Source organism: Acinonyx jubatus, chromosome E4 (assembly GCF_027475565.1).
Source record: "Acinonyx jubatus isolate Ajub_Pintada_27869175 chromosome E4, VMU_Ajub_asm_v1.0, whole genome shotgun sequence".
NCBI lineage: Eukaryota > Metazoa > Chordata > Mammalia > Carnivora > Felidae > Acinonyx > Acinonyx jubatus.
The window spans coordinates 57,776,040-57,788,567 of record NC_069395.1 but is presented as its reverse complement, the minus strand read 5'-3'; the positions used below and the strand labels follow the sequence as shown (position 1 = coordinate 57,788,567).

At 49.2% G+C, this 12,528-nt stretch overlaps 1 protein-coding gene across 11 annotated transcripts in view; it reads right to left on the bottom strand.

Moving 5' to 3' along the window:
* Window positions 1-12,528, bottom strand: part of GPR161 (G protein-coupled receptor 161) — a 49,603-nt gene that overhangs the window by 14,171 nt on the left and 22,904 nt on the right. For 8 of the 11 annotated variants that reach the window (XM_053209076.1, XM_027046147.2, XM_053209075.1 and 5 more), the window contains one exon: window positions 6,206-6,623. The exons of 2 other annotated variants lie outside the window; for them this stretch is intronic. In XM_053209076.1, the coding sequence (XP_053065051.1) occupies window positions 6,206-6,623 (418 nt within the window). Of the gene's footprint in view, window positions 1-6,205; window positions 6,624-9,934; window positions 12,377-12,528 lie in introns of those variants that run through there. One more of the 11 variants, XM_027046153.2, reaches the window with a different exon arrangement.

Below are 12,528 nucleotides of genomic sequence, written 5' to 3'. Positions count from 1 at the left end.
AAGACCGGCCCCTAAGATAGCGACGTCGGTCTGTGTGGCTAAGACGCCTCCACCGCAAACAGGACGGAGCCGAGGTCGACTCCAGCCACCTCGGGGACGGTGCGCTACCACGGACGGACGCTCTCCCGGTGGCACTGGTGACCCTGCACCGTAACCACCCATCCCCCAGAGCCAGCCACTTTCCCTCACCGAGCCCCGTTTTCGGAGCCGGGGCCGCGTCCACCCGCACGTGCCGCGAAAACCCGATGAGCTGCCGGGTTAAGCGACCACGTCACACCCTCACTCGGGGTACAGTTCTCCCCGGGTCACATGACGTTCCCCACGTGGCCGGTTTGGGACACCAACATTCCCACCGAATCTCCCTCCAGTCAGTCATTCTTCCTACACGGTCTTTTCTCTTTTGGCTCATCTGCCAACTTAGTTTGCGGAGTTTTCTAGCTGGGGTTCTCGGTGGGGACGACGTGTCCCCCCGGGGACGCGTGGCGATGTCTGGAGACATTCTGGGTGGTCACGACTGGGGAGGAGCCACCGGCATCTAGTGAGCAGAGGCCAGGGGTGCTGCCCAGGGCGGCCCCCCGTCCCCACAAAGTGTGACCCAACCCAGAACGTCAGCAGTGCCAGCTTGAGATACCCTGGGCCAAACTGGCCGCTTGCTGGACTTGATGGGTGGCTCCCTCTGCAGTCTGCTCTGAGTCCCGCCTTCGCCTCCTCGGAACCCGACGAGCTGCCTACCAGCCACGTGAGCTTGGGCAGGTTCACAAGGCCTCACTCTGCCCACCTGCAGAATGGGAGCCAGCCCCCAGTTGCAAGGATTTGCTGGCAGGACTGTGTATTAGCAGCAACCCCTTTCAGTGGAGGTCACGACACCTGCCCCGGCGGGTTCTCCGCTTCCACTTTCCTTTTTTTTTTTTTTTTTTAACATTTATTCATTTTTGAGAGACAGAGAGAGACAGAGCACAAGTGGGGGAGGGGCAGAGAGAGAGGGAGACACAGAATCCGAAGCGGGATCCAGGCTCCGAGCTGTCAGCACAGAGCCCAACTCAGGGCTCGAACTCACAAGCCACGGGATCATGACCTGAGCCGAAGTCAGACGCTTAACTGACTGAACCACCCAGGCGCCCCCCCACTCCTTCCACTTTCTTAGAGTGTTTCCGGCTCTCTCCTCTAGTCCTGTTCTCTGTTCTTCTTCCCTCCTGTCCTACTGCTGTTTTTTCTCTCTCCCTCATCCTCCCTCCCTCCCCCTCCACGTCTCTCTCTCTCTTTCTCTCTCACACACACACACACGCACGCACACACACACAGAGTTGCATCTTTAGGTTTCCAATAGACTGGGACAAACATGTGACCTCCAAAATTAGCAAGATAGAGTAAAATTAATGTACTAAACTGAAGCAGGCAGAAGGAGTATATTATGTCACTTAGAAGGGCCAGATCACGTAAACTGGCCCAGTCAATTTGTATCTTTATGCCACATGACCAATAATAAACGACCAATAAAAAGTAAATTGCATCTGCCACCAAGTTACTTGAAAACACGATGACAGCGGTCGGTAGGCTGTAATCACCAGAACCGGCCAAGACCCTGCCTAGCTGCACCTCCTGGTGGGGAGGTAACGGTCACCGAGGGGAGGCACAGGTCCCTTCTGGACAGCCTCTGTCACAGGGTGGTGTGGAGTCAGGCCGCGTGGATCAAAGCTCCAGCGGGTAAATGTGACACGTGTGTGTCACCGTGTTTCCAGCCACCACCAACAGCCGGTGAGGGTCTCCAGCCACAGAGGATGCACGCCCACACCTCCCCCCCACCCCCCCACCCCCGCACGGCCCCGGGCTCCTCCTCCCCGCTTGAGGCCCCGCCCAGCACTACCGCCTACTCCATGGTCCTTCCCCTCCCCTCCGCTTTGAGTTCCTCTGCTCATCTGTTCATCTTAGTCATGCATTCCCCGCACTACCTGCTGGAGGCTGTTCCTTCCATCGAAGGGTCTTTCCCAGCTCTTCCAGGCCTGTGCCATCCTACTCGCGGTTAGGACTTACTCAAGTGGCACCTCTTCCGGGGAGCCCTCCAGGCCCTGCCACCCCAAGCAGGACTGGGGCCGCGCTAGTTCCCTATGCTTTGTGTCCACACCCACCCTCGCTGGCAGGCCTCTGCCGCCTACGTGTGAACACGTGGGCAAGGTCTGGGTGCTGTGCCCGCTGGTATCCTGCCGCCCTAAGGACCAGGCCCAGAGCCGTTCCTACATGGCCATCCGGCCAGCACCCCCACGGGAGAGAATAAGGCACCAAACTGGGCAACGCAACTGACTCTCCCCCACCTGCCCCCGCCCAGCGGGCACGATTTCCCAAACATCCATATACAGACGGCTCCAAGAGAGGCACTTAAAAACCAGTTCCCCAGGGGGGCTCAGCCCCTTAAGCAATGGGTTCAGCTCTTGGTTCGAACGGTTCCCGAGATCCAGCCCCACCCTGGGCTCTGTACTGACACCATGAAGCCTACTTATGATTCTCTCTCCCTCTCTCTCTGCCCCTCCCCTGCTCTCTCTCCCTCTAAATAAATAAACTTAAAAAAAAAAAATCCTCAGCTCTCCTCTAGCGGTTTGCCTTCACCCCATGTCCCACAGGACCCAGGGCCCAGGAAAGGAAATTCAAAGAACAGTAATTTGGGGGCGCCGGGGTGGCTCAGTCCGTTAAAACTCTTGATTTTGTCTCAGGGCATGATCTCACGGTTGGTTGGTGAGTTCAAGCCCCAAATTAGGCTCCGTGCTGCCCGCCCAGAGCCTACTTAAGATTTTTCTCTCTCACACAAATAAACAAACATTTAAAAAATCAACAATTTTTTAAAAACACGGAAATTGGAACAATGGCGAGATCCCATGTGTCCCCACTGCCAACAAAGTTTCAATTACTTTTTTTTTTTTAATGTTTTATTTATTTTGACACAGAGAGAGCGGGGAGCAGCAGAGAGAGAGGGAGACACATATCTGAAGCAGGCTCCAGGCTCCGAGCTGTCGGCACAGAGCCCGACGCGGGGCTCGAACTCACAGGCCGTGAGATCATGACCTGGGCCAAAGTCGGACGCTCAACCGACTGAGCCACCCAGGCGTCCCCCAATTACTTTTTTTACTGTTACATAATCAGTCTTGATAGGATGCCAACGAACAGCTACTGGAGTAAAAGTCTATCCAGTCTTCTGGAAAACAACCTGCCTTTTACACACGAAGAATCGCGAACGTGTGTTTCTTCTTACCAAAACCACAATTTCACCACACACACATTCCTCCAAGTAGGAAGCTACAAAGGGACTGTAAAAATAAATTCTACCTCCACGGGGATGGCACAATATGGAAACATTAAAAATCATGTTCTTCTGATACATGAATTTAGCAAAGTTGCAGGACACAAAATCAATGTACAGAAAACAGTTGCATTCTTATACACTAATAATGAAGCAACAGAAAGACAAATAAAGAAACTGATCCCATTCATAACTGCACCAAGAAGCATAAAATACCTAGGAATAAATCTAACCAAAGATGTAAAAGATCTGTATGCTGAAAACTATAGAAAGCTTAGGAAGGAAATTGAAGAAGATATAAAAAATTGGAAAAACATTCCGTGCTCATGGATTGGAAGAATAATTATTGTCAAAATGTCAATACTACCCAAAGCTATCTACACATTCAATGCAATCCCAATCAAAATTGCACCAGCATTCTACTCGAAGCTAGAACAAACAATCCTAAAATTTGTATGGAACCACAAAAGGCCCCGAACAGCCAAAGTAATTTTGAAGAAGAAGACCAAAGCGGGAGGCATCACAATCCCAGACTTTAGCCTCTACTACAAAGCTGTAATCATCAAGACAGCATGGTATTGGCACAAAAACAGACACATAGACCAATGGAATAGAATAGAAACCCCAGAACTACACCCACAAACGTATGGCCAACTAATCTTTGACAAAGCAGGAAAGAACATCCAATGGAAAAAAGACAGTCTCTTTAACAAATGGTGCTGGGAGAACTGGACAGCAACATGCAGAAGGTTGAAACTAGACCACTTTCTCACACCATTCACAAAAATAAACTCAAAATGGATAAAGGACCTGAATGTGAGACAGGAAACCATCAAAACCCTAGAGGAGAAAGCAGGAAAAGACCTCTGTGACCTCAGCTGTAGCAATTTCTTACTTGACACATCCCCAAAGGCAAGGGAATTAAAAACAAAAATGAACTACTGGGACCTTATGAAGATAAAAAGCTTCTGCACAGCAAAGGAAACAATCAACAAAACTAAAAGGCAACCAACGGAATGGGAAAAGATATTTGCAAATGACATATCAAAGAGCTAGTATCCAAAATCTATAAAGAGCTCACCAAACTCCACACCCAAAAAACAATTAACCCAGTGAAGAAATGGGCAGAAAACATGAATAGACACTTCTCTAAAGAAGACATCCAGATGGCCACCAGGCACATGAAAAGATGCTCAACATCGCTCCTCATCAGGGAAATACAAATCAAAACCGCACTCAGATATCACCTCACGCCAGTCAGAGTGGCCAAAATGAACAAATCAGGAGACTATAGATGCTGGCGAGGATGTGGAGAAACGGGAACCCTCTTGCACTGTTGGTGGGAATGCAAATTGGTGCAGCCACTCTGGAAAACAGTGTGGACGTTCCTCAGAAAATTAAAAATAGACCTACCCTATGATCCAGCAATAGCACTGCTAGGAATTGACCCAAGGGATACAGGAGTGCTGATGCATAGGGGCCCTTGTACCCCAATGTTTATAGCAGCACTCTCAACAAGAGCCAAATTATGGAAAGAGCCTAAATGTCCATCAACTGACGAACGGATAAAGAAATTGTGGTTTATATACACAATGGAGTACTACGTGGCCATGAGAAAGAACGAAATATGGCCCTTTGTAGCAACGTGGATGGAACTGGAGAGTGTGATGCTAAGTGACATAAGCCATACAGAGAAAGACAGATACCATATGGTTTCACTCTTATGTGGATCCTGAGAAACTTAATAGAAACCCATGGGGGAGGGGAAGGGAAAAAAAATGAGGTTAGAGTGGAAGAGAGCCAAAGCGTAAGAGACTCTTAAAAACTGAGAACAAACAGAGGGTTGATGGGGGGGTGGGAGGGAGGGGAGGGTGGGTGATGGGTATTGAGGAGGGCACCTTTTGGGATGAGCACTGGGTGTTGTATGGAAACCAATTTGACAATAAACTTCATATACTGAAAAAAAAAATCATGTTCTTAAAGGGCACGTGACAACCGCCAGAGGAAGGAAATGCTCCCCATCACTTGTTAAGTAAAAAAGCAGCTCACAAAAACCACATGGGCCACAAAGCCTATTTAAAAAATGTACTGTTAAAAAAAAAATGTACTGTATGCAACCAAAAATTACTGGGGGCAAATATACTAAAAATGAAACAGTGGTGAGACTGTGGACATTTCTTATTTTATTCTTTACATTTTCTGTAACATTTACATTACTGGAGAAAAAAAGATATTCAGAGAAGCCAACTGATTAGTTCTGACCAGTCGCTTCCTTCATTTTACATCCCCCACAGCCGCCGAGAGCCGACAGGGTTCGGCCTTGGGCCTAGAGGTCTGAGCTCAGAATGGACCATCCAGCTACCACTCGTCAGCTAAAATACTGACGGTCCCCGAGGGAGCTCAGGGACTGTGTCACCAAGCGACCAGAACCCTGGCTAGTCTCCTCTGACTCCATTGCTAGCTTCCTCCCCCGTCCCGCAAGCTGAATCTACTCTCTCTCTGAAGTCACACACTGGCCTGTGGTGAACGAACTGACCATCAGAGCAAAATCCTAATAAGCAAGATGAATCCAGGGGCCCGACCAAAGCAGCAGATGGCAGGCAGCCCTCTGGGAAACCAACATCTCTGACGCCTCACCCTCCCCGGCTTCTTCTTCTCATCCTTAAAGCGCGGGCCAGAGATTTCGAGAACTTTCTTTGTAAGCAACGGAACTTCTTTTAAAGACTAAACCTATATGCAGTGTCGGTCAGCTGAAATCAGAGATGCTCTGGTTGAAGGGATGGAAGAGGCTTTCTCACCCTCCCCGGCAGAGGCCCCTGACATCCTCCCCAGGAGCTAAAACGAGATGATGTCTCCCGTTCCCGCTCTGCACACGCTCCTTAACCCTTCCACTCTCGACGTCTGCGGCAAGCTTACCGGTCGACAGCTATGACCCCCAGCGTGAGCATGCTGGCCGAGCTGATCAGCAGGTACAGAAGGGCGGAGAAGTTGCACCAGACCACGCCGAAGATCCATTCCCTCCGGATGGAGCTGGTGGCCACGAAAGGCAGCACCAGCACGGACAGCAGGAAGTTGGACAGGGTCAGGCTGAAGACGAACTTGTTGCTGAGGGTGAGGAGGTAGGACTTCTTGTACAAGGTGACCACGATGACCAGGTTGCCCAGGCAGACGAACACGGTGATGATGATGATGGCGACGAAGCTGGTGACGACGACTCCCTCTTCGCCACCCTCCTCCTCTGTGAGGTTACTCAGCTCCTTCCCATGGCCGAGGGAGGAGTTGAGGCTCATGGTCAGGGCACCTCGGCGTGCGGTGGGCAGAGCATGCCGGACGACTAGAAAAAGAAGGTGAGACCAGGGGACGGGGAAAGACTCGTCAAATCGCATCCTGCGCACCGGAGAGAAGAGCAGCAGAGGCCCCCGTTCTCCTGCCAGTCCGAGGCTCTCAGCCAGTCTTCCCCACCGGCCTGCTTTCTACAACCGACTTTCCGTGCGGCTCCACGTGTCTGCCTCCTTGAACGATGGGCTCGTCCAACCTACACCATCCTATTCGTTTTCCCCAGGGCCAGCGGTTCAAAACCTGTGACGTCACTTAGGAAGCGGCGCCAGCCAGAGAGCCGATCCTCAGGCCCCAGCCGAGACAGGCTGGTCCCAGAGACCCGAGGTCCAACCTAGGAGTCTGCGTTTGAAACGAGCAGGGGACAGGTGATTCTGTTTCAAACGCGCTGTGGACTGCTGCTTCGGGGCCCCTGCAACTCAGGGAGGTCCCTGAACCAGCAGCATCGGCATCACGGCAGCCTATGGCTCAGGCACGCCTCTGACTTCCTGAATCAGAATCTGCATTCTCACCCCAGCTGATTCGTGTGCCCACTAACGTCTGACAATAAGATTATCACAGGAGGGCGCCCGGGGGGGCTCAGTCAGTTGAGCGTCTAACTCTTGATCTTGGCTCAGGTCATGATCTCACAGTTGAGGGATTGAGACCCACGTCGAGACCCGCACGGGGGCTCCCTGCCGCACGCGGAGCCTGCTTAAGATTCTCTCTCTCTCGCTGGGGCACCTGGGGGGCTCAGTCAGTTGAGCGTCCAGCTTCGGCTCAGGTCACGATCGTTCGGTCTGTGAGTTCAAGCCCCACGTTGGGCTCTGGGCTGTCAGCACAGAGCCCGTTTCAGATCCTCTGTCGCCCTCTCTGCCCTCCCCGCTTGCACGAGCAAAAATAAACATTAAAAAGAAAAGATTCTTTCTCCCTCTCGCTCTGACCCTGCCCTGCTCACACACATGGGTTCTCTCTCTCCCAAAATAAACAACTGAACACTTTTTGAAAAAGATTATCATAGGAACTATTCTGAGTTCCCCGAGCAGGGTTTCAACAAGCACAATTCATATCGAGACAGCATCACTCTTCTTGTGAGCGGTGGTGAAGGAGGTCAAGGAGCCAAGCACCAATTATAAATAGGTAGGTGCAGGCACAGTTTGAGCTCCCGGCCCGCAGACACCATGCTCTACAAGGCACAGTCCCTGCTCCAAGACACTGGCTCAGAATCTCGGCTGAAGCTCAAGGTTAACAGGTGAACATTAAATCCTACAGATGCCTGTTTCCCCAAAACTGCCATCTACTCTGATCAGCCAGAAAATCCCACAGATCACTTCCTCCAGCGGCTCCGGATCCCAACAAACAGAAGACACCAGAAGGACAGATTTCCTCTCCATGAGCCAGACGACAAGGACCCTGGTGCCTGAACTGCCCACACACAGCGCAGAGCCTTCCCCGCAGCCGCCGGGACCGACGCCTCTGTCCAAACACCTCTGGCCACAGGGAGGGGGCTCTTCTTCTGTTTCCAGCAGTCCTAAGTGCTGGCTAGAAAGCTTCCCTTTTCAGTGAGCCTGACGGCGGTGGGTCAGAACCACAAACCCGAGGCCTGCTGGCTGGAGCGGCACCAAATAATTCTTTTGGTTTTTTTTAATTTTTTTTTTAATGTTTATCCATTTTTGAGAGAGGAGGGAGGAGAGGCAGAGACAGAAGGAGACACAGAATCCAAAGAAGGATCCAGGCTCTGAGCTGTCAGCACAGAGCCCAGCGCAGGGCTCGAACCCATGAACTATGAGATCACAAACCCGAGCCAGAGTTGGATGCCCAACCGACTGAGCCACCCAGGCACCCCAACTCTTCTTTTTTTTAATGTTTATTATTTATTTTTGAGATAAAGAAAGCATGAGCAGGGGAGGGGCAGAGAGAGAGAGAGAGGAGGACAGAGGATGGGAAGCGGGCTCTGTGCTGACAGCAGAGAGCCCGATCTGGGGCTCGAACTCACAAACCGTGAGATCGTGACCTGGGCAAAAGTCAGACACTTAACCAACTGGGTGTTTGTTAACTCTTACAAGTAAATTATTAATTGATGTCTCGAAACCAAAGTCCTACATAAGCTTATTATTCTTAACTGTACAAGGGATAACATGGTGGTAAAGAAAACAGACTTCGAGTCATTAGACAAATGAACTGGGAGAAAATATCACTTCTGTCACAGAGAAAGGACTAATCATTCTAATTTACAAATAATGCCAAAAAAATAGAAAAGGTGAAAAACCAGAAACGTGAGCAAAAGATATAAACAGAAACATATGAAGCTCTCTGAGGAGTTCAGTGTTAACTAGGCTTTTGTGGGCATCATTTCACAGCACATACATCCTCAGATCGTTAAGTTGTATACCATAGACGTCCACGATGTTAATGTGTCAATTTATATCTCAATAAAACTGGGCATGAAAAGACGTAAACGGTTCACAGGAAGCGATAGACCAATCATACTCAAACGTACGAAAAGATGACCAGTTGCAATGAAAATAAGAGAAATGCACACAAAACTACACAAAGACACCATTTCTTTCCTTTCGCGTTCTGGTGGCGAGGCTGCGGGGAGAGGGGCATTCCCCTCTGTTCCAGATGTGCGTGCAAAGGGGCAAAGCCCAGTGGAGGGGAAGGTAGCAATATCTAACAAAGCTACATATGCATGCAGCCTGTTTCAGATTCTGTGTCTCCCTCTCTCTCTGACCCTCCCCCGTTCATGCTCGATCTCAAAAATAAATAAACGTTAAAAAAAAATTTTTTTTAATTAATGCTGTAGAAGTAAATATAAAACGGCTCTGTAGTGAATTTCCACATTCTCAAAATAAACACTCAGTGAAAGTGAGTGCATACAATTCACAATGAGGGGGCGTCAACAAAACAAACAAACATACAAAAACAGCAGAACTGACATTCCAAGAACTTAAATTAATAGAAAAAGATGAACGAGACTATACACACAATTAAAAGCTTTAAAAAGAAAAGAGGTAAGAACCATAATGAAAGAATAAGACATGAAACAGAACCAAACAGAAATTACAGAAATCAAAATTTTAGTTGTTAACATTGAAAACTCAATGGTCATGCTGCACAGCAGATTTAGCTAAAGAGAAAGATAGTAAACTAGAAGACAGCTCTGAGGAAATTACCCAGAATGCGATTAAAAGATTAAGAAACTGAAAATAGGAAATAAAAGTCAAGATTCATGAAGGACAGGAGAAAAAGATACAACATATGTTCAACACAAGTGGCAGCAAGAGACATTAACGAGAACACGGGTAGCAAACACTGCTGGGTGCCTACCCAACAACCACTCTGGTTTTTCTCCTCACTGGCAGACCTCTTACTTCGTTTTGGTGTCCAATCCTTCTCGCAGTGACTCAGAAGGTTGATCCCATCCCCAGTTTGGGGAGCTAGATCCCGGTAAGTCTAAAGTAATCACTGTGTCCTTTGTCCTTGCAATTCTGACAAAGAAGTCGGAAAGAGATGTCTGGGGATAAACAGGGTGGAGATGGGGATATCTAGGAAAAGCTGCTTTGATCTCACAAAGACATTGGGAAGAAAAATCTTTTCCTAATGGCCCTAACGGCAAAGAAAGCACAGACAGAGCAAAGGCAGCCATCTTGGCATCCTCAGATGCTAAGTCAGCAGAGAGCTGGATCCTTGGGCTGCTGGATTAACAGATGCTCAAGTCACTGCATCCTGGCCTCTTGTTATGTGAAATACACATTTTAATAATATATCTTAATCTACTTAATGTGAAATAACATATTTCTTAAAATGACTTTGAGATCTATTTTCATTGAGGCTTCTGTTACTTGAGTCAAAAGCATCCAATTTACAGTGGGTTGGGTCTACCTACACGGTATTTAAAGATATGACTGAACGTTTTCTAGAGTTAAAGAAACATACGAGTCCTCAGAATGAAAGGGCATATCAAATTCTAAGAGTAAATCAGAAAAAAGTCTGCACAAGGCACATCACAATGAAAAATGTCAAGCACCAAGATACAGAGAAAAACAGTAAAAGCCAATTTTTCTATAAAGAAGTAACAATTAGGGGCACCTGCGTGGTTCAGTCTGTTAAGCGTCCAACTTCGGCTAGGATCATGATCTCGCCGTTCCAGAGTTCGGGTCCTACGTCCGGCTCTGTGCTGACAGCTCAGAGCCTGGAGCCTGTTTCGGATTCTGTGTCTCCCTCTCTCCCTCTGCCCCTCCCCTGCTTGCATTTGGTCTCTCTCTCTCTCTCAAAAATAAACATTAAAAAAATTTAAAGAAGTACCAACTAGATAAACAGCAGCCTCTTCTTTTGAAGAAAACAGAAAATAGAGGCCAGAAAACCATGAAACGCTCTCTGTAAAGTGCTGAGGAAAAGAACTCTTGTGCTAAAGTTCTACATTATCATTCAAGAGAGGGCACGATCTACTTTGAAGCAAACAAAACCTGAATGTTTACTAATAGTCCCTGACTGAAAGATCCACTTAAAGACACATTTCATGAAGGAACCCAAATCCAAAACTAAGGCGTAGGGCGCAAGAAGCAACTAACTGTTAGAAAAGAAACTGGTAACTATACGGCTAAATCTAAATAACAACTGCAAAAAAAAAGAAAAATTTTTTTTTAATTTAAAAAGTCAAACAGCAACAATAAACCTTATACAAACAGCTAATTTGGGAGCTTTTGAAAACAGGCTGAAATGAAAATACAAAACAAAATGGAAGCTCTTAAAGGCATGGTTAGAGTAGAAACAGTCCAGGTGGGTAGGTACTCGGGGCGGAAATTTTGGTTCCGGCTGTCTCCCCAGCACCCGGACAAGTGCCTGGCACACGGTAGGGAAACTCGATCATTATCGGTACACGAATGACTAGCTGCTGAAGTTCTGTTATCGTTAGGTCAAATACGAGTGCCAACAATGCGAAGGTAACCACTAAAAGCATAAAAACAGGACGCAAAAGTTCCGATCCAAAAGAGAAGGGAAAAAGCGAATGAAGTTCCACTTGCCCTTGTTCCCCCCCAGTGGCCCCAGGCTGGCTCACTAGTGAACCAGAGGCCCAGAGAAGGGCTGCGGGGCCCAAGCCGCAGTGGGGAGGCACAAGCCCCGGCAAATCTCCCAGGGGGGCACCTTTCACGACCCAGAGAGAGGGTGTCCTGGCAGGCAGCCGGCTTACCCAGGGCCTGACAAGCCGGGGCCCATGGAATGGAAGGAAATGCGCGCGTGACTCACATCTCGGCTCTGTGGGGCCCCTCTGCCGCCAGACCCACGGGGGCGTCAGCACTCCCACACTCCCTGTGTCCTGCCCTGTGCTGCGACTCCCAGAGACAGCCCGAGCGTCACGTGACTGGGGTTCTATCAAACCTGTCAGAGGTTACTCCGGGCTGAGAGCTCGCCCTCTCAGGTCACCAGGGAAGGCTCACCTGTCTCCTCTGCCGTGGCTCAGTGTGGCACGGCCCTTCCTCCTTCGGAACCACCTCGGTCCTCTTGGCCATTCCCGGGGACGGTGAACGGCCTACTGGACTAGACTGCTGGCAACGGCTTCGGGTCATTCAAACCCAGATCCTGACACTGAAGCGAGCGATCAGTGTCATTTTGGCTTAAAAAACAGGCAACCGAGGGGCGCCTGGGTGGCTCAGTCCGTTGAGCGTTCCGACTTCAGCTCAGGTCATGATCTCGCGGTCTGTGAGTTCGAGCCCCCCGTCGGGCCCTGTGCTGACAGCTGGGAGCCTGGAGCCTGTTTCGGATTCTTTGTCTCCCTCCATCTCTCTGCCCCTCTCCTACTCACGCTTTGTCTCTCTCTCTCTGTCAATAATAAACACTAAAAAAAAAAGTTTTTTTTTTAAACACAAGGCAACCAAATCTGGGCGGCTCAGTTGGTTAACTGTCCGACTTCGGCTCAGGTC